Here is a 22,887-nt window from a genome sequence, read left to right as displayed (position 1 = left end):
TAGTCGCTAAAATTGTTGATAGTTAATTTAAAACCCATTGCAGTCAGCAGTACCAGCTTATATTCTGTAAAAAAGAACCATGCAAAACAATGTATTAAGAGAAACAAAGAATAAAGAAGATGTGGTCCACCTGTACTTACCTAATGTAGCGTTTTTGGTCATGTAGAGTCGAAGGAGTTTCCAAAAGTTTATCCAAAAGTAATTTCCTCAGTGCTTCAATCCTAGTTTCTACTTCAGCATAAACTAGAGAACAACAAAAGATATCAGTAGTAGATAATAGTTAGAGCTAAATAAGCAGGCAAATACATTGTAACTGGCTTGTATTGTTCCTCCACAGATAGTTTAACTTGAGATGATTTTTTCCCCCAGAATTAAAGTGCTGTGTTGAGTTATCACGTAAAAAAAAGTTTGAAAATCACTTCCCTATGCCATAGCACATGTTTTAACCCATTTCTGAAAAATAATTACCTGTTCCAATGACCCCTTTCTATTTTCTGCAGTGGTTCTTTATATGCTGGGTTCACAATTACCCTAAAACTTTGCATAGAAGGTTGTGTTTAGTGAGATTCTCCTTCCTCTCAGTTCTTGAAGTGCAGTCCAGTCAATAAAGAAATACACATCTCTCTACAAGCTTCTCTTTACCAGTTCCATAACCTGCTACAGCTAAAGAACATATCAGCTGCCTGTTCTACCTCTTTGCACATTGAGATCTTTTAATCTTACTCCTTTCTCCCCACCCTGCTTTATAATGTAACTAGCCACAAGACAAAGCTGACACGACTCTTACTCTAGTTACCCCTCCAGTGTGTGTCCGCAGCCATCTGATGGAGGCACTGCCCAATAATGGTTCAATTACCTGACATGGCACTTACTGTACTAAATGTATCCACTGACTAATACCGTGGATATGGAAAGTATTCATGCTATTTTAAATTTTTCACTCTTTGTTTAATTGCAGCCGATTGGTAAGATAAAAAAAATGTCCTTTTTTTGCTCATTGATGAACACTCTACACCCCATTTTGTAGATATTTTTGGTGATTAAACATGAAAAAGTAAAATATCATATGGTTATCAGTATTCAGCCCCCTAAAAAAAATATCAACATTTCTGTTTTTTTTCTGTCAAGAGTGTACATTGATGAGCATGCATTTCTATGGAGAGGAGAGGAGTCACCCCTGCTCCTCTTCAGTGCGCTGGACGTACTCCTGTGTGGATAGCATTCGTTTGTGTAAATGCAGACAAGGTGTGAGTGTATTTATTCTTGACAAGCGTTATTTGAGGTTAAAATTAGAAACAAAAGCCGTATTTCTCACCTTTCTTAAACACCTCTACTTCAGTTTTCCCAAACAAGGATTTTGCCTTTTCATAGTCATTAATAACCACATCATAATCACCCTTAAAAAAAGATTAAAAATTATCAAATGTGATAGCTAAACATACCTATTCCCATGTGGTCTGTTTTCATACATAGGACATATAATCTGTAGATTTCCCCGTTCTCTTTCATTCCCGCACCAATCATTTCTGGCCTGGCCATAACAATCAGCGGCCACTCAGTCCACCTTTCTTTTCTCTTCCTCCTTCCCAGGACTCAAGGTATTTTTTACATTTAAAATTTTACCAGGATTTTGATCCCTATTATCCAGAATAGCTTCAGCACCACAATGATGTCCTTCAATTAAAGTTTTATGCAGAAATGTATCTATGAACACTGCATTAAAATGACACAGGAGCGGAGTCATACTAGGAAGTCTGCCTCCTCACGTGGGGTATTAAATATACTTTTTAGCAATCTCTCTTTTACGTTAAAATGTGCCTAATTACCTTTAAAAAGAATTGCGTTGAAAGTCATAAAACTGGTGAGTTTTAGCGTCACAGATTGAATTCTAGAATTTTAATTCATACCCTACCTGAAGGGTATGAGTTAAGTGGTATAAAATCTTTAAGAGAAGCCTTGAGAATGCTGTAGCAACACTGATGCAGAAGCATATCTTGTTTAATCCCTGAGTTGAGTGGTTTTGATAAAAAAGCAATTATAATATTCAGGATCTTGGGAAAACTAGATTGCCATTAGCCTACATGTTACCTGGAGCTGTCTTCACTGTAAAGAGCGGACTAATCAACCTGAACTGGATCACTTATACATAGCAGCTGGGGGATGGTGCAGTGATTGGTTACTTTTGCCTGTCAGGCACAACACAGTGATTACATAATTTCATTATCATAATTTTATAATAGTTTTTTCAGCAAAACCACTCAGCTCACAGATTAAACAATATATGTTTCTGCATAAGTGTAGCTACATCATTCTTAAGGTATGTTTGTTTCATAATGCATGAAATCAAATTGTAGATTTTTTTTATAAAGTTGTTTTTCTGTATATCTTTCATGTACATGAAGTTCTATATACATAGCTGTAGCTGAGCAAGACCCGAGCCTTATAGCAAGAAACAATAGAGCTTTAATAATATATACATCTTGTAGTCTGTTAAATAAACTCACCTTCTGAATATTTCTCTCAATGTTGAGGGGAAGATTGAATAAAAACTTGAATCTCTGAAGAACGTTCAGAGCATTTCGTGTAGAGTCGGCTTTATCTTTCCTCCCCAGAACTTCTTGAAACAGAGTATCTGCTGTGGTACTTGCACCTGACAAGAGAAAGCAGGCTCCTGGATACCGCTGTAAAGTCAAGAACCGATCTCTACATTCCCTCCAAAAACTTATTAAGACACAGTTGACTAATGACAAATGACCCACGGCCAGAGATATTTTTATTCTTTTCAGTGGTGCATTACAAAGATAACAATCCACCATTCAGATGTGTAGCACACAGCCTCTGCACAATGTTACAACGCCGCCATTGTGATCACCTTATACAGGAGGCCATTTATGTATAAAGATATATATAGCTTGTAAATAGCACATATTTCTCTACCCGTGAATTATCCTAATTATTCCTTTAGCTCAAAGAAAATATAAGGAATAACTGGAAACATTTTGATGGCTGCCAGCAGAACGTCTCTACATTATCTGGTCTAGTGACCATACTTTAAGCAAAGATGAAGAAATTACATCAGTCTCTCTGGGTGGCTTGCGTGCCATATACTCTCCTCAGCACTGTGGGTGGCCCGAGCGCTGAAACACACGGGCTAAAATAATTGTCTAATACAAATACAAAGTTAAAACTCTGCAGGAACCTTTAGCTCTGAAATAAAAATCTTCATTCACACAAAGCTAATGTTTCCTTTCACAGGTAGAGATAGTGGCGAGTTTAGAAAAAAAAGAAAATAAAGAAAAAAAAGTATTATTCCAGAAAATAAAAGCCTGTTACATTTATTTACCAAATCACAGCCAAGAGATATTGGACCTTGAAGTAAGATTTTTCCAGACAAGTTGTATATTCCTAGATTTCTTAAAGTAAAAATGCACCATTTCTCTAATCCTAAATTCTGTAATCCAATCAGGCATGTAATGAGATTCTTCAGGCTTTGTAAAGTAATACGGAACCAATTTATGTAATATTTACCCCTGCGCTAATCCTTCAAGAGGTTTTAAAGGAAATCTACCATTAGATTTTATGCATTGTGAACCAAACATACCTTGAGAATGCTGTAATGACACTGATGCAGAAACATATCTTGTTTAATCCCTGAAATGAGTGGTTTTGCTAAAAAAAACAATAATAAAATTCTGATAATGAGGTTCTTACCCCAATTATGCACTGCTCCAGCATGAATAAGGCTGACTCCTCCCATCCCCCATAAGCCTTCCCAAGAGCCTGTGACATCATCCAGCTTTCTCAGTATCCTGTAGATCATTATGTTGCAATGTCATTGCAGAAAGCTGTCATTGGGAAAGCTGGGTGAAGGTTGCTTGCCCTACATAAACTCTTTAATTCTACAAACATTGAATTGCTTGCACCGTCGTCCAGGCAGGACTTATCGAGCTGGATGACTCACAGCAGTTAGGGAATGGTGCAGCAATTGATTACTTCTGACTGTCAGGGACAACACAGTAGGATACTAGGAGAGCGCCCAGGGCCCTGTGTGACAGGCACAGGAACCGCAGAGCCTCATTATCATAATTTTATAATTGTTTTTTCAGCAAAACTGCTCGGTTCAGGGACTAAAAAAGATATGATTCTGCATCAGTGTAGCTACAGCATTCTCAAGGTATGTTTGTTTCTTGATGCATAAAATCAAATGGTAGATTTCCTTTAAGGGTACTGTACATATGGCGTCTTCACAGCAGTTTCACAACAGTTACACATGTAAAGCTGTTTCTACATGAACTGTAAAACATATAACTTAATACTTTAGCCTTGATTGAACTGTGCAAGGACTAGTTTTTGTGTGACTAATGTTGGAACTTATATATATATATATATATATATATATATATGCATTATATTTTTAACCTTTTTTAAAATGACATTTTATGTTTATTTCATTATATGTTAGTGATTCAAATTATATGTGTCCTTTTCTCCATGTACTTTTAGATAAATGCGGGAAAAGGATTTATTTTCAGTGCTTTTTACCTTTTTGTCTTCTTTTAATGACATTGGGGCTTTTCAATCTAAATCTAATTGAACACTATATAAATACTATTACAGGCAGTCCCTGGATAGGTTTTTTGGTTTTGTACTTAAGTTGAATTTGTATATAAGTCAGAATACAGTATTTTATTGTATACAGTATTTTATAATTGTAGCTCCAGACAAATTTTTTTTTGTCCCAGTGTCAATTGGATTTTCAAATTTTTGTGGTGTAATGGGACCAAGGATTATCAAAAAAACTTCATTACAGACACCTTACAGCTGATAATTGCAGCCTGGGAGTAAAGTAAAGCATCCAGAGAGCTTCACCAGAGGTCACAGAGGGCAGAGGGGTCTGTCTGTAACTAGGGGTCGTCTGTAAGCCAGGTGTCCTTAAGTAGGGGGCCGTCTGTGTATACTGAAAAAATTATGTAATGCATTGCATAAGGAAATGAGGGCATACCCTGACATAGGGATCCCTGGTAGGAGGGAGTGGCATTGCAACCAGGGCATCAAAATACATGGCAGGGATGTGAGACAGTTATGTAAATAAACTTGTAAAAAAATTAATTAAAACAGATGTTAATAATAAACTTTGCAATATAAGCAGTAAGTATAAATACACAGATACACATACAGCTGATAGGTAAGAAGCTGACAAGGTTTCTACAGACTGAAAACCTTGATAGAGTTGGCTTAAAAGGAGTAAGAGTATACAGTACTACAAGGTACTGTTTAGGGTGTGTCCAAACATTCAGTTTTTCAGATGCAGTTTCGATGTCCAAACCAGGAGTGTAGTGAAAAAGGAGGAGGAGCAGCTTCTCTCTATGCTATTTTTTACCAGCTTTTGGCTTCAAACTTGGTGACAGTTTCCCTTTAAATTCTAAATGATATGACCCATCCTTGTGATAGGATATTAGATCTGTGCTGGCACAATTCTTGGAGCCCCTGTTAATTATTTAGTTAAACGTTCCTCTACATATTTTAAGCAGCAGATTGTGAGGGGCTCTGCCTAGGCTCCCCTACTGATCATCTGATTGCAGGGCCTGCTATTGGCTACACAGCGTACCAGCCCTTATGTCAGTGTTGGCACAGCAATCTTACTATAATGCTCTCCCATTATTGTGAACAGATAAATTACTCTTGCATTGGTTTTCCAGCAATCCTATATGAGAGCTCAACAAAGTGAAATATTGACACACAACACTGATAATTTGGAGCAAAAGCATTAAGACAGTACAAAGCATGTATTGATTTAGCTCAGAGAAGTTCCTCTTGACAGAATGTTGTATTACCAAACAGCTGTGAGATGCAAGTAGAAAGCCTTTGGATGTAGACAAAAATATTTCTACTCAATGACAGCAAGTTAATACAAATACAGTATATGAGAAATATATGATCTATACAAGATGCAGGTGCCATTCTGAGACTTTAGTAAGTCAATGACTGAGGCCAGAAGGAAAAAAGCCAAACAAACATAGGAAGTTATCCAAGTGGAAAAAAAGTGTTCTGTTATTTCTACATATTTTGGCAAAAATACAACATAAAAACTAGTGCTGCTTTCATGACATGGTAACTGTAAAGGGACACTCCTTCATGGGATCCTGCATTTTTTGTATAATGGGTTTGAATCACTCCTTTCTACGTGAAAAAGGCGAAATGTTTGCAGGAGAGAAATTAAAGGAAGCAGTTTAGCTGTTAAGAGATGTTTGCTAGGGAACAGAGAACTTACTTTTCAGAACTTTCTCCAATTTTTGCGTCATTGACCCTTCTACTTTTTCCGTGCCATCCGTCTCCAGTTTTTGATGGATTGCTGGAAAACACATGATCATTACAGGGTGGTTACTACGCTTTTTAAGCAAGGAAAGTAGACTTCTGCTACAATAAACACATCCCAAATTAAACCTACAAGTTTTCAGAATCCAGCACTTTCATTTGGTAGTGAATGAAGGTAGTGTACAGAAAAAACAATGCTGAAAAATGGATATGCTTATTGCCACTTGATTTTACAATAAAGTCACAAGGCATCATGAGTGGTACTTCCTAGGGGTAAAATAAATAGTAGTATAAATATAGAGAACATTGGGCGAGATTTATCAAGCTGCCTGCATCAGAATTCTGGTGTCATTTTCACCCACAAAACTCTCTCGCACCGGAGTATATGGCGCACCATCAATAAATGCCTGCTAAAACGTCTAGGTTCATATATAAGGCGCACCGGATTATAAGGTGCACCTTTGATTTCAGAGAAAATCATAGGATTTTTGTGCGCCTTATAGTCCCAAAAATGCGGTAATAGATGGTGCGAAGTACATCTCGGCAGTCTTATACTATTACAGATTTATCATCCAACAACAGATGCAGTGATAAATCCAGCACAGAAGGACTGTCTAGTTCTACTCTGCACTGGTCACACATTATATATATTTCGAAGGAAATTTATTAAAGTATTCTACAAGAAACTATTGTGATAAGCAAAGATATGCCAGACAAAGGACAAAGGATCCAAAAAACATGGGCATCAATGTGAAGTTGCTTTTGCAATTATGACGTATATAGCCCATTGACAGCCATGAAGCGCCTAAGCTTTTACATTTGACAGCAATTTGGAGCTAAGCTGATGTCTGTTTCCAAGGCCAACCAACCAACTATGTATATAGATTAACAAAAACATGAAAATTAGAAGAGCCAAAGCAGAGTACAAACTCTTCAAATAACCTTAAAGGAAATCTACCATCAAAACCAAGCATGGATAAACCTGGGGGAACCTACTAGTTCCAGGCACCAGGACTATGGTAATCTTCTGACTGATAGCCTTTCTGACTCCTTTTTGTCCATGGTTTACAATGCTTGATTTTGATGCTATATTTTCTTTCAAATGTAAAAAGAAAAAATAGAAACTATATCACTATGATTTGTTTGGGTTGTAGGTCTTCTAAAACACACATTTCTATAGGGTTACTTCAAACCAACTGAGTGCAAACAATATCTATACCATCTTATTTTCCTTTACATGTATCAGTAAAGCTCAATGAATGAGCACATGCAAACATGACATTGGGCTACAAATAAAAATTCAATCCTCACATTTTTCTCTAAAGGAAACCTACCCTTTGATTTCATGCATTATGAAGCATACTTTAAGAATGCTATAGCAAGACTGATGCAGAAGCATATCTTGTTTAATCTTGTTAAAATGGTTTAATCCCTGAGCTGAGTGGTTTTGCTGAAAAAACAATTCTAACATTCAGGACCTTGGGAAAGCTGGATTGCATTCATCCTGCCGCATTACGTGAGCTTCCTGAACAGTCCAGAGAGGACTAATCAACCTGAGCTGGATCACTCATATACAGCAGTTGGGGGATGGTACAGCAATCTATTACTTTTGCCTGTCAAGCACAACACAGCGATTACATCATTCTCTTAATGTGAGAGAAGTGCTGAGCCCGGCACTAAAGGGACAGAGGCTCGTTATCATAATTTTATAATTGTTTTTCAGGAAAACCACTCGGCTCAGGGATTAAACCATTTTCTTTCTTCATTTAAAACACCATTGAATGCAAAAAGTCATCTAATTTTCAAATCCACATCAAAATTTGTGTAAAATCCTGGCTTGTGAGCAGACCCCTAGGCAAGATATTTGTACTACCTAGATACTTTTCACTTCCACATTGTACTGCTAACAGCTCTGTTAACAGCAAAACAGCTGAATTTACCCCTTAGAGTGAAATGGAGAACAAAACATCCTATAACCATACTATAACTAAAATGCACAAATAGTCTGCCAAAATGTTAACCAAGGTAAAGAACCAAATAAAAATTACCCCTTCTACAGACCACCCACTGTAGAGTTATAAAGAAAAGAAAATCCAGATACCCCCTTTATAGTAAAATAATTAATATGTCAAATTCAGATTTTCCTGAATCTCTTGCATCCGAATTTGAAATAGTCAAACAAGCAATTATATAATCCTACTGAAGTCTGTAGTGTATTTCGTTCTAGAGGAACTGATAGAAAAATAAATGGCTCAGCATCGACATATGGCAGTAATGTGGCGGCTAATTAAACTTTCCTGTTTTCTAGTAGAGAAGGGCGATATTAGAAGTACAGTTGTTGACACTACAAAAGCAATGTAAAGAGTGGCTGTCATACAGTGAGCCTATTGACTAGTCTAATGCAGAAATAACTACTAACAAGATTTTATCCTGAAACCATAGCGAGTGGTACAGTCTATATATTACAAGATCAGCTATTTTCTTCTAGAAAAGGAATTATATCCCTACTGTATGAAAGAATTTGTACAATATTATTCCAAATTTAAAATCCAGTCACTTCAATAACAATTTTAGTCACAGAAAAAAAAGTGTCAGAGGTACACAATATGGACAAAAGTAGTGCAAATTTTATACCACAGGATAGGGCACATGTGCCAGCCAGGGACCGAAAGGGGTCTGACTGCCAAGAACATCGGGCAGCCCCTGGGCACTTGGCAGACATCGGGGCTGCCCGGAAGTGGATCGGACCCTCAAGTAAGCGCCACGGGGATCCGATCCATAGGAGGAAGACCCTTACACGCCGCTGTCATGCTTGATGGCGTGTGAGGGGTTAACACTCGCGATCGGAGCCGGCTCTGATCGTGGGTGTTAGAGCACGGTGTCAGCTGTAATATACAGCTGACAGCCGCTGCTTCTGGTGCTGGCTCCATTTGTGAGCCGGTGCCAGAAGCAGGATGTTACAAAACCCCCCTGTGCGGGAAGTATCTTCCCGCAGAGACGTACTATAACGTCCAGGTGCACGTAGGGGTTAAAAGGTCCCTTAGTTTGGTTCAGTAGGTGGCAATCATGGGGAAGACTACCTATCTGACAGATGTCCAGAAGGCAGTAATGGACACACTGCACAAAGAGTAATCCACAAAAGGTCATTGCTGGCTGTTCACAGAGTTCTGTATTCTAATTGAAAGTCGAGTGGAAGGAATAAAGTGTGGTAGAAAAAAATACACAAGCAACCAGGATAACCGTAGCTTTGATAGCATTGTTAAGAAAAGGCTATTCAAAAGTTTGGTGGAGATTCACCATATGGACTGGACTGCTGGTGTCACTGCTTCAAGAGCCACCACACACAGACATATCCAGGACATAGGATACAAGTGTCCATCTCCCATGTGTCAAGCCATTACTGACCAATAAACAGCAGAAGTGTCTTACCTGCGCCTAGTCAAAGTGCATTTACATACTTTTCATTTTGCCAACATTTCTGTGTACAGCTATATATATAATATTAAAATTTTCTGAGATAATGACTTTTGATTTCCTTGGATGTAAGCCATAATCATTAACATTAACTTAAATAAACACTTGAAAAAGTTCACTCTGTTTGTTATGACTCTATATAATATAGGAGTTTCACTTTTATGAATTGAATTACAAAAAAAAGTAATTTTTTGCTGATATTCTAATTTATTGTGAAGCACTTGTATGTTGTTTTACAGGTGGTGACCATAAGGTGGCCTGGTCAAAGAGAGTGTCGGGGATAGTCGAACATTACAATATTCGGCATTCTCTGTGTATGTATACAGTTCTCTGTAACAGGGATATAGTGCAAAATCCAGCTCACGTCAAACCAAAACAGAATGTCCAGTAAGGCACTGGCCAACTCTGTATATGGGAAAATATAATCAACATAGAGTAGTTCAAGGTCCAGGTGAATTGTAGGTAATTCCTTCTTTATTCTAGCAATATAAAAACTAGTGACAATCATGTCCAATCATGAATAGATATTTTATCAATACAAAACCCCTATTATATATAACCAGCAGTAACTAGGTGCATCAGTGGATCCATAAGCCACCATTTTTTAAAAAAAAGTTGTGATGTAAAATGAAATCTTGGTTGGAAAGGGCAGATTTTTACATGAAGATGCCTCATAATTTTCTAGTACGACTATGGAGGAGATTTATCATCACGTTTCTGAGGTAAAACTTTTCTAGTTGCCCATGAAAACCAAAGCTCAGCTTTAATTTTATAAACAACTTTGGGAAAATGAAAGCTGAGTTCTGAATGGTTGCCACAGGCAACTCGAAAAGTTCTGCTCTAAGAGACTCATGATAAATCTCCTTCACAGTGTGCAAGTCATTCAAATGGTTAAACATTGGATACATGTCACCAGTTATCAAGATCTGCCAGTCTAGAGCCATCATTGTGTCAGCCAATGTACACATACTGCCACTTCTAAATAAGCTTTATATTACTGTTCTTATTATCACATTACATATTCTAGTTTAAAGTTACATACATTCCTGAACAACTGCTAAGACCCAACATGCAGTCATATTAAGAATTAAAAATTAAGCTTCTTGAACATTTTAAGATAAAGAGATGTAAAAATATGGCTACCAACTAATTTGATAATATCAAATATACAAAAGTAGGTCGATCATCTGATCAAAAAGCGTCTGCAATCTGCCATGAGAAGGAGTAACCACCTAATGTACCATGATCCATTGATTCTTTCTGTCTGTCATAACTGGTGACTCCTGGACAGAAAATAAACCTCTGCCTTATCCTGGTTACAATCATCTGGAGAAACAACTTCCAGGCTTGTAATGAAGTAGTCGCTTGTGTCCAGAAATTTAGAAATGTTTACACAGAATGTAAGAGGTCAAGCTGGTCAGAGCTGGTTTAATTTCCCGCCAAACAACATGGCCTTATCAGATTTAACTAGTCTCCTGGCCTGCAAGCTGCCTTGTCAATCTGATGTCAGTGACACTACTAAGGGGGGTATAAATGGTGTCTGTAAGTTATATGTTACTTCTGTTATCTCAGGGCTTCTGCTAGTCTGTGTTATTAGCGTACAACACCTGCTTTTATTATATATATGATGGAACCAAATTGGCAAGCAAAAAGTCTATAGGAATTTTATTACATTTATTATTACAAAATGTCCTCCCCCCCCCTCCCTTTCCTCCTGCTTTTAGAAGTTTGTGTAAGGTTGGTTGCCCACAACCAAGTTTAGCCTGTGAAATGGGGAGATTTCCCAGACCGGATCTCAAATCACTTCAGTCCAGTGGTCCCAGGTTTGCTCCGTGTAATTTCTCCAGCGAGTATCTGTGAACTTATGGACTCTTTACAGACAGTCCCTGGATAGACTTCTCTTCTAAGCAAGCTGAATTTTGCAGCAAAATATTAGGTATGGGGGTGGTTAATCTTTATACTTCTGTGATCTATGTGATGTATATAAAAGTGAAAAGGCTTTCAAAAACACTGCTCACTACAGGAAAAAGAAGAAGCTGAGAAATTGGACAAAGAAGTGTTCTACTTTACTGTACTTATCATGCATACTTACCATAATCACCAGCACTAAAAAAATTCTAAATTCTAAATAAATTCTACTAGAAAATGTTATTGTTGTAAACCACTGTAAGAAAATTTAACAAGACATGATTATATCCAGTATTTCAGTTAACATTTTACCTGCTAATGCATCCTGTGCTTCAAAAAATGTACTTAGTCCTCCTTTCACATAAGCAACGTTTCCTTCGTTTTTCTTACTTGCTTGCTTTTTTAGGTTATTGGCCGCTATTTTGAGTTGTTCAAAGCTGAATTCACACATAAAAAAGTAAATAATGTTAATTTAAGACTCATCGTCATTTCTAATACCAAGCTATACAACTTATCACAAGAACAGCTGGGGGTCTTGGAAGTAAACTATTTTTAAAGGGAATATGCCAATTTTACCTACAATTTACCTTCAATGCACAAAGAATAAATGCACCTGGTAATTTATAATATCTTTATTAATCCACTTTGTTATTCCTGGGCTATACAACTGGTATAGTTGATTGACTATAGTGTAACATTATTATTATTATTATTTAATACCTATTTACCCAATAATAGTCAATATATTTTGTCTAAATAGACAAAAAAACACCTAAACACATAAAACCCCATCAAGAATCTTCCCTATGTCACTACAAGTGCTTAGAGCTATAAGATATCCATGGGATTAGTTTGTTTCCTCATGACTTATTGTACTTCAAATTAGTTTTGAATGATATATTTTGTGTTTAGTTATTAAAAAGACGGAAATTTAGGAAAAAAATTGAAAAAAAATTCTTTATTTTCAAAGTTCTAAATTCTCTACTTTTGAAGCAGATTATTACAGCACCCAAATTAATTCATAACTTACATTTCCCAAATGTCTGCTTTGTGTTGGCATGGTTTTTTAAAGATTTTATTAGAATGTTATGAGTTTCAGAATTTGGGTATCATTTTTTTACATTTTCATATCGCCAAAACCTATAATTATAGGGACCTTCTCAGCTTTCCATTGTGAGAGGCGTAAATAATAGCAAGACTTGAAAATGACCCCATTATGGAAACTACACCCCTCAACGTATGAAAAAGCATTTTTTAGGGTTTAAAACAAAATGGAGGTGTGGTCTACAAATTGTAATATTTTTGGACAATACGTTCAATTTGGGTGGAAATTTTAATTTTAGGGCATCTATAGCCAATTTCCGTATATACTCGAGTATAAGCCAACCCGAGTATAAGCCGAGACCCCTAATTTTACCACCAAAAACTGGGAAAACCTATTGACTCGAGTATAAGCCGAGGGTGGGAAATGGATTGGTCACTGACCCCACCCCTGGTATATAGCCAGCCAGCCCCCTATAGTATAAAGCCTGCCCCCAGTAGTATACAGCGCTGCCCAGCCTGCCCCCAGTAGTATACAGCGCTGCCCAGCCTGCCCCCAGTAGTATACAGCGCTGCCCAGCCTGCCCCCAGTAGTATACAGCGCTGCCCAGCCTGCCCCCAGTAGTATACAGCGCTGCCCAGCCTGCCCCCAGTAGTATACAGCGCTGCCCAGCCTGCCCCCAGTAGTATACAGCGCTGCCCAGCCTGCCCCCAGTAGTATACAGCGCTGCCCAGCCTGCCCCCAGTAGTATACAGCGCTGCCCAGCCTGCCCCCAGTAGTATACAGCGCTGCCCAGCCTGCCCCCAGTAGTATACAGCGCTGCCCAGCCTTAAAAAAAATAATAAACTTATATACTCACCCTCCGGTGGCCCCGATCTGCAGCGCTGCTCCCCCGATGTCCGCGCGGGTCCTCTTCTGGCTTCCGCGCCGGCTTCTGTACATCGCGCTGGGCGCCGCCATTGCTCTCTCCCAGCGCGATGTACAGAGGACAAAAGAAGGGCGCGGAAGCCAGAAGAGGACCTCGGGGGAGCAGCGCTGCAGATCGGGGCCACTTATTTTTTAAGTATTTTTTAAGTGTTGTATTTTAACTTGTGACTCGTGTATAAGCCAAGGGGCCGTTTTTTTAAGAACATTTTTTGTGCTGAAAAACTCGGCTTATACACAAGTATATATGGTAATGAGATTTTATTAACTCTTTGTTGGTGGAGGAAATAAAAATCATAAATTTTTGGGAAGATTTCTTAAGGTTTTTATTTTGGCCGTTGAACATACCATAAAAATAGTATATTATTTTTATTCTATGGGTTGCCATGATTACAAAAATACCTCATTTATATGAATTTTTTTTAATTTGAAGAAAATCTTGTTCTGTTTAGCATCACCATCTTTTCAGATGTATAACTTTTTTAATTTTTGGCTGACGAATCTGGTTAAGTGCTTATTTTTTGAGAGAAGAGTTGTTCTTTTTAGTGGTCTAATTTTAGAGTGTGTTATTTTTTAAAATCGCTTTTTAGAGCATTTTTTAAGGGTATTAATTAAAAATTATCTTTTTCTGAACTTTTTTTTTTTGCGGTATTCACTGGGCGGGTCCAATAACGATGCATCAATACCAAATATGTGGGGTTTTTGTGTATTTGTGTTTTGGATTTATTCTTTACACTCTGGAGTCATGCTCGAGTGTCAGAGCGTGGTGTCAGCTGTAATATACAGCTGATACCTGCTGCTTTTGCTGCCGGCTCCGTTTGTGAGCTGGAGCCAGAAGCTAAATGTAATAACGTCCTGGTCTGGGAAGTATCTTCCTGCAAGGATGTACTATTAGGCGCTGGTTTGCATAGGGGTTAAATAAAATCGACCATCAAAATCAAGCATGATAAATCAGGGCAGCATGACTGTGGTAACCTTCTTATTTTTGTTATCCATGACCTCCTCCCTCCTAAAATCAACTTTTGAAACTATGCTAATGAGCCATAAAGGACTCCTTGGGCGGCCCCCATAGCCCTGTGTGCTGCAGCTTCACAGGCTGCTAGACTGTCTCACTCTCCCCCTAGCCACTTCTCCCCTCCCTCTACCTGATGTTATCTCACAGCAGCAGAGGAAATTTCTCCAAACAGTACTCCTTCCCTGTAATAGTCAGTGAATCTGTAGCAAGGAGTGCTCTTGTTGATTGCAGAACGAAGGAGGCCATGTATAACAAATATTGTAAGATTACCACAGACATAGGATTTATGAATAAGTGTCACTGGTTTAACATCCTTCATTTGGATGGTAGATTTCCTTTAACAGCAAGCATGTGCACATTCGTTATAAGCAATACAAATATTAACAAAAAACCCCAAACAAATCAAAGACAATGCCAACACTTAAGGACCTAAAAACTTGTTTCCATAGTCTGCACCGTCTGCTTAATCAGGAAAGACGACATTTCCTTCAAGGAAAAAACATAGGCAAGCAATGCAAAACCAAGTGCCCAAAATACCTTCAAGATCACGTTTTCACAGGTTAAACACAGGCCAAGAGAGTGAAAAGGTAGCATGAAACAGATGTTAAAGTAAAACAAATCTACTGTTTGACAATATATATTCTATTTATACTGGTTGCAATGTGACTTTTAATACTTTGGGGAATACAGCTTTATATTTTTCTAATGTTTTTGTTATGTAATATCTTTAGAAACATTTCTACTACCTTCCTACTGTTTCTTGGTAAATAGTAAAAAAAAATATCAAAACAGCACCTACATCCAAAATGGTAAAGAGAAGCTTAACAGGGATTTAAAAAGGCCACATCACAATCACCAAGGAGTTCTACAATTTTTTAAATTTTCCTGCCCATTTAATAAAATGTATAAGAAATACTGGCTGTTCTGCATATTTAAAGGAAAATCTACCATAAAAATCAAATGTGATAAACCATGGACACCGAGACTGTTGTAATCTTTTTAGATTTGCTATCCATGGCCTACTTCCTTTGACCAACTTTTATACTGTCTCACACTTCAGAAATCCCCCCTCACACTTTGTGCTGCTGCCATGAGATTACAGCGGAAGAGCAAGGGGGTAAAAGTGCTAAGGGAGCAGAGGGGCATGGAGGCCTTGTGGCTCATTAGATTAATTATAAAAGTTGAATTTAAAAGGAAGGAGTCCATGAATAACAAATATAAGAAGATTAATACAGGCATGGTGCCTAGATCTAGGGAGTAATTATCATGATGGATTTTAATGACAGATTTCCTTTAAAGTGGACTAAAAGGGAAAATTTGTCCAAAGCATCAAAAAAGTTAAAAAGTTGGGATCAGCTTTAAATCTATTCTTGGGTGATGAAGGGTGTGAGCCCCTTACCTTGCAGTAGAGTGATTTTCTATCAGATACCATGTAGAAGAAAACTTCTCACTATTGAAGTCCCCACTTTTTCCAGGAAACATCATCTCAATGTCAGAGTGTGGAACCTTCCCTCTGTAACAGCACAAACAAGAGAATTGTAAAGAGAATGAAATTCGGTGCCAAGACCCAGGACATAAAAGAAATAGACATTAATATAAATTTCAAGCACTATATGTAAAGTGTCAAACTTTTCAAACAATAAACAGTTGTTAAGACAATTATAATTTATCAGGTCAATTTTCTTAGGATATGCTTTATGTCAAGTAAAATATTGGTACACTAAAAGTATTTATAGGTCGGCTATGATCACATATATTTTCCCTTCTGCAGGGGAGAAAATCCACCACATAAATTAAAGTCCTGCTGCAGAATTTCTTGTAGTCTTCTATGAAACATATTAAAACATTTTTTAGCCTTGTAACAGCATAAGTCAGTGGTGGCAAACCTATGGCACGGGTGCCAGAGGTGGCACTCAGAGTCCTTTCTGCGGGCATCCTGTGGTCCAATACATCCCAGGACGTGCCAAGCTCAGCGCTATTTTAAAGCAACATCCTTGACTGCCAGGACTACAGGAGAAAGAACGTATGGACAGAGATGGATTGTCATTGAAGCTCCTGCTCTGGGTCCCCTGATTCTTCCTCTTCAGGGGACCCTGGAGGGAAGCTACAATTCAAATTTTTCCATCATCTTTCTATTGTATTGGTGAACTCAGGACGCCAATACAATTAAAACCCGTGATACAGCTGGGATCAATAAGTTACTGCTTAAATTGTCATGTTGGCACTTTACGACATATAAGTGGATTTTGGTTTTAGCTTGGGCACTTTGTCTCCAAAAGGTTCGCCATCACTGGCATAAGTGTATTTTGAGGTCACAGAGAATATCCGATACATGGGGGAGATTTATCATTAGGCAGGGTTTTGAGCAGTTGTCTATGAGTTAGACTGGCAGGTTTCCACCAGTCGGATTTATAGTCTGGTGTATGTGCAGTGTTAAATGCCTTCTGATGTGACTATCAGCTTTGTGTGCTCTATGCGAATAGACTGCACTTTTCCCACCTATGTTTAACATCTGCTCAATTTCTGCCTTTTTGCAATGTTTTTGCACAGGAAATTCTCGGATACCTCAAACATAAAATTGAGCAAAAACTTTAAAATTGCAAAAAAATTCAAAATTGAGCAAAATCGTCAAAATTATGCAAGTTTGAGATAAATCTCCCCTCTGTAGTAGCAATGGACCCACATACACCACCTCCTATGTGGTGTAGTTTTGCGATTAAATTTGAGTTCTTTTGAAAATTCTCAGTTGATAAATGTGGTGTTGCACACTCTGTGGTGCTTTTTTCAGCCATTGGAGTCCATCGTAACCTAGACAGAAACAAGATTGGCTACAACCAGCAACTTGTCTGCACATCACCTGTGCAGCCCACGGATTGTAATAGGCATGATGTAATGCTTCACCTGTCCAGATGAACCCTCCACTTTCTTGATATATAAGGTGAAGTCTGCTGTCTTTTACCTCATCAGCCAGACATTCCTAACCATAAAATGGCTGCAGATGGAGGGTCATGTGATCTGTCCATGAACAATTACCCTGCCAGGACCTTAATCTTATATTCATGACATAAGGTCCTGGCAGTGTGATTGTTAATGGACCCTCCATCAGCAGCCATTTTAAGGACAACAATGTCTGGAGGCTTCTTTTTACAAATGGAGAAAGCAGTGCAGAACTCTTTGTAAATGTATACAGGCAGTCCCTGGGTTACATACAAGATAGGGTCTGTAGGTTTGTTCTTAAGTTGAGTTTGCATGTAAGTCGAAACTATATATTTTATCATTGTAATCCCAGACAGAACTTTTTTGGTCTCTGTGACAATTGGATTTTAAAAATGTTGGGTTGTCATGAGAATCAGGATTAACACTAAAGCTTCATTACAGACACATTTGATAACTGTTACAGCTGTTTATTGTAGTCTAGGACTAAAGCACAATAAATTACCAATATCCAGAGATCCGTTTGTAACTATGGGTCATATGTAAGTCGAGTGTTCTTAAGTAGGGGACCGCCTGTATTAGTAAATTACCCAATATCCTGCCTGCAAAATAAATAACTCATAAGCGTTTACTGTGTTATTAGACATATATTTAAGCCAGAAAATCATTACTGCTTGTTTTCTGAGCTTAAATAGCCAATTAAAGAAATTCTAGTAATCTCACATCATGCATTAAATAAGGGAAAGCTTCAACCTACAGATCAGACCATAACTGAGACCGCTGACTTCCCAAGACCAGGCTATGTGAACTATGAAGATCTCCCCAGACTGTGGCAGTTTTCTATGTTTTATAAATTTTTTTCACCTATTTTAATAATCCTTTTTTTAATTTCATTTCTAAACTGAGATACCAGTTAGCAAGGAGCACATTATTACGCGTTTCCCACTTTTCTTGTATACAGATCACATATAGCAGTGATCTTATGGTCTCCTCTCAGCTGTCTTTTTACTAAACTGAATAATCCCAAATTTTGTAATCTGTCATAGTATTCTAACCCCCCATTCCCTTAATAATGGTTGCTCTTCGCTGCACCCATTCCAGTTGTACTATGTCCTTCCTATATGTGTGGTCTGACTAGTGATTTGTATGAAGGCAAAACTATGTCTTTAGCATGAGAATCTATTCCTCTCTTATGGGAAACATCCCATAATTGTATTTGCTTTAGCAGCAGCTTCCTGGCTCTAGTCACCAAAATTAAGTTTACCATCCACCAATACCCCCAGCTGCAGTTTTACCAAGTAATTGACTGCTGAGAACATACTTGTACTTTTTGTTCCCATGGACCGATTCCTCATAAACCCATGCTGATGGTGGGTTATAAGGTTATGTACAGCGAGATACTCCAGGATAGCATCTCTAACAAACCCCTCAAATATTTTCCCCACAACAGAAGTTAGACTCGCAGGTCTGTAGTTTCCAGGATCGCTTTTTGATACTTTTTGGAATATTGGCACCACATTTGCTATAAGCCAGTCCTATGGAACCTGTCCTCAAGGAGTTTTCAAACTAACAATTCCTTGAGTTCTGTTCATGCAGTAACCGGGGGTGTATGCCATCTGGCCTCGGTGATTTGTCTATTTTAGTGGCTGTAAGACGGCGCTGTACCTCTACCTGGGTTAAACTGTGACATACCAAAATCCTCACCATGTCTTCCACCGTGTGATTTTCCTAGGTAAAGACAGTTGAGAAGGTGACATTCAATAGATCAGCCCTTTACTCATCTGCCTCCACTATGACCCCCAGGTTATTCTGGGTCCACAATCTCCATTTTTAGTTTCTTATCATTTGTATACTTAAAAAATAATTTGGGATTATTTTTACTCTTCTTGGCAATATGTCTTTCAGTCTCTATTTTTGCTGCCTTTATCGATTTTTTTTAGAGAATTTATTTATCTCTCTATAATCATGTAATGCCTCATTGCTACCTTAAAGTTTTAGCACCTTATAGCTCTCCTTACAGTACTAGTTAACCACATTGGCTTTTTCTTGTTTCTCTTATGCTTATACATCCCTTCCCCACCGATGTCAGCTCACCAGACTTTGTTGGAGAGAGGAGCTGTACAAAAGCACAAAGGTGGGGGCCAAGAGCTTAGCAGTCTGCAGCACAGACAAGGCACATGTTTTTGAAATGCATCCAAACGAAAGTCAAACCCCTAGGACTACACAGAGGATTCAGTCAGGGTGCAAAGTAAGTTATACCACACAATTATATAGTAATGCAAATGCTTAGAGAAAGCAGAAAGGCATATTTGCAATGCAGGTGTAATGGCTTTTTATGCAACCTGTCTTTAGTGAAAACGAGGTCCATGGAGACAGGTTCCCTTTTATCTCCTTAATCCTAAGTCCCACTTTGGACACTCCACACACTTAAGATCAATGCACACTTGCTTTTCTGTTTACTATTTAATAGGTTCGATGCCAAAATAAGCTGCATTCACTGCAACAAAGATCTGGCTGCAAAACCACCAGACAAACTGACCAGAGAAGTATATAAAGGCTTCTAATCAGATAACCACACATTGCTATTAATTAGGGAGCACCTTTGCTATCCTGTCTAGATAAGCAAGGTGAATGTCTCAGAGACTTATCCAATAAATATACTGGGACCTGGAGTTGCAGCTGTGAGGTGCAGGAATCAGCTGCAGCAGGCAGCCAGGACAAAGGCAGAGGGGAGAAAAGTCCCCTGAAAATTTATGAACAGGGGAGGTTTTTTAAAAGGAGTAGAACTGTCTCAGCAGCCGTCTATGAAACTTGTACAGGCGTTAACACAACCTCTGAGTCATTAATGTAAAAATATCTGTGAGGGAAGGGGGAGGTATATGAAAATAATCTTTATTTTGAAATCATTTGATATAGAAAGACATTTAAATACTGACAATTTGAGAAGAGATGTTATATAACAGAACTGCTGACGTCAGACGACAATTTGCTGGAATTCTCCCTTTGCTTCCATTCCAGTAAATTAGATTAAAGAATTTGTGCATTACCCGCAGACAAGTGAACTCAAGTTTCTATGCTTCCCATGCAGCCTTGGGAATTGCAACGGGAGAAAAGTAACCCGGATTACAGCAGAGATCTGTCTGGCTGAGATCATACACTGGAGATCAGGCCTCCCACATATACATGTTTTCATAGCTCACTGCTGACATGTTCTTCATTGAGAACTTTACCACTCAGGAAAGAAAGGATATGCTACAAGGGGCAAATCTTAAGGGACCAAAGTGGCCAAATCGTATAATGAATAAAGACAAAACAGGAATCATATTAACTCCTAAAACTAAGAAAGAGCCTGCAAGTAACAAGAGAGTAAGGGTCAGCTAGTGGTTGACTTTTTATAGAAGGAAAGCAGGTTCACTTTTCTTGTAGTCCGTCACTCATCATCTGCATTCATTGATGGGAACTACAGATGTCTTTGACTATAGTTCTGATATATATCTCTCCTGCCTGTCTCCATGTGTCAATGTATTGTCCTGCCATAGGGTACGATCACTGGGTTTGTGCCAGGGCTTATATTCTATATTTCTTATTAGCGAATAATAAAAGTTCCCTTAGTCTACATTCACACGATGTATGGCCGCCGTACAGTAGTACACTGGGGAGAGGAGCGGCGCTCACCCCCGCCCCTCTCCATACAGTAACATAGGGCCCAGCGCCGCATTCCGTCAAAAGATAGGACATGTCCTGTCTTTCTACGGGCTACAGAACGGTAGAACACGTGCGGCACCCTGCTGCTCCCCTACAATCACCCATATTTAGGAAAATGAAGCTTTATTTGAGCTTCGGTGTAATAGATGATTTACTGTCTTGGCAAATAGTAGAAAATGAATCAGTGAGTGCTTAAATCACAGCACAAGGCCGTAAACTTGTCAGAGCATAGTAAACCATTTAAACCAGGCGGAATAAAAGTGATACAAAAGTTTAGCATTTGACACTTCTCGGTGTAACAAGGATGATGTAGACTTGGCTGAAGTTCCTAGAATATCATAACTTAAAGGGGTTACCTGTTAGTACAATTATCAAGCTTCAAGGGGTATTTGAAATTCCTTTTTACAAGTTCACTTAATGTACTTTAGATGCTGTGTGCCTGACAAGAGGAGGTAATGCAGCTTAGTGGAAAGGTATAAATGGCTTAGAGAGAGAGAGATATAGATGTGGCTTAAAATGTTACACATTGAGTAAACATTATGATTATTATGAATAAAAATAAATTGCCACAAAAAGAAAATATGTAGAGTACAAATGACTCAACGTGTCACACATCCTTAACGAGTATATAGTAAAGAGGAAAAGGTGGGATGTGTATAAGGACAACTTAGAAATATATAGTGAAATGTATCAATTTATTTATGCAAAAACACTAAACACTGACATTTAAAAGCATTTAAAATGAGCACTACAAAAGTAAAGTGCTATCCACAGTGCATGACAATAACATGTCCTGTTCCCCCCCTTTCTGAAGATAATGGTGTATCTCAACTTGGTGTTGGTATGTGAAATGGTGTAATCACTGATAGACTGTGCATTGGTTGCCAATGTGGTACAGGTATAAACAGTGGCCCACAATCAATATACAGAATGACACAATAGATGAAACAGTCAATGCAATAGGGCAGTGATGGCGAACCTTTTAGAGCCTGAGTGCCCAAACTTCAACCAAAAGCCACTTATTTATTGCAAAGTGCCACCACAGCAATATAAGCAGTAATGTATTTCTCCTTGTTCTTTGACAACTTTCAATTGTTCAGACTCCTAAAGACACCAATGCAGTTGAATAGAGGAGGGCAAATTCGCCTATCATTGTAGGAAGATTCTGCAGGATGATTCTTTGAGTCCTGTCTGGTGAACATGCTGGGGTGATGGCCTGGGTGCCCACAGAGAGGGCTCCGAGTGCCGCCTCTGGCACTAGTGCCATAGGTTCGCCATCACTGCAATAGGGTCTAATTGTGAATAAAGAAAGGTTGATATCACCAAGTTGTAAGATGGGGGAGATCACGCGCCCCACGCGTTCCGCCTACGTTGTGGCTTCCTCAGGGGTCTCTGAGGACCCCTGAGGAAGCCACAACGTAGGCGGAACGCGTGGGGCGCGTGATCTCCCCCATCTTACAACTTGGTGATATCAACCTTTCTTTATTCACAATTAGACCCTATTGCATTGACTGTTTCATCTATTGTGTCATTCTGTATATTGATTGTGGGCCACTGTTTATACCTGTAC

General features: G+C 38.5%; 1 protein-coding gene across 3 annotated transcripts in view; it reads right to left on the bottom strand.

Annotated features, from left to right (window-relative positions):
* The window catches only part of EXOC2 (exocyst complex component 2), a 113,336-nt gene that overhangs the window by 67,927 nt on the left and 22,522 nt on the right, over positions 1-22,887 (bottom strand). For all 3 annotated transcript variants that reach the window (XR_011855760.1, XM_072152478.1, XM_072152479.1), the window contains exons 4-9: positions 16,078-16,191; positions 12,010-12,134; positions 6,272-6,352; positions 2,505-2,650; positions 1,316-1,397; positions 141-243 (exon numbers count right to left, since the gene is read on the bottom strand). Coding sequence is in view for 2 of the 3 variants with exons in the window: in XM_072152478.1 (XP_072008579.1) it covers positions 141-243; positions 1,316-1,397; positions 2,505-2,650; positions 6,272-6,352; positions 12,010-12,134; positions 16,078-16,191 (651 nt within the window). In the remaining variant the exon portion in view is untranslated. The remainder of the gene's footprint in view (positions 1-140; positions 244-1,315; positions 1,398-2,504; positions 2,651-6,271; positions 6,353-12,009; positions 12,135-16,077; positions 16,192-22,887) is intronic.

The sequence above is a fragment of the Engystomops pustulosus genome, chromosome 5 (assembly GCF_040894005.1).
Source record: "Engystomops pustulosus chromosome 5, aEngPut4.maternal, whole genome shotgun sequence".
NCBI lineage: Eukaryota > Metazoa > Chordata > Amphibia > Anura > Leptodactylidae > Engystomops > Engystomops pustulosus.
Note: the sequence above shows the minus strand (reverse complement) of the source record. Positions and strands in the feature narration are given on the sequence as shown.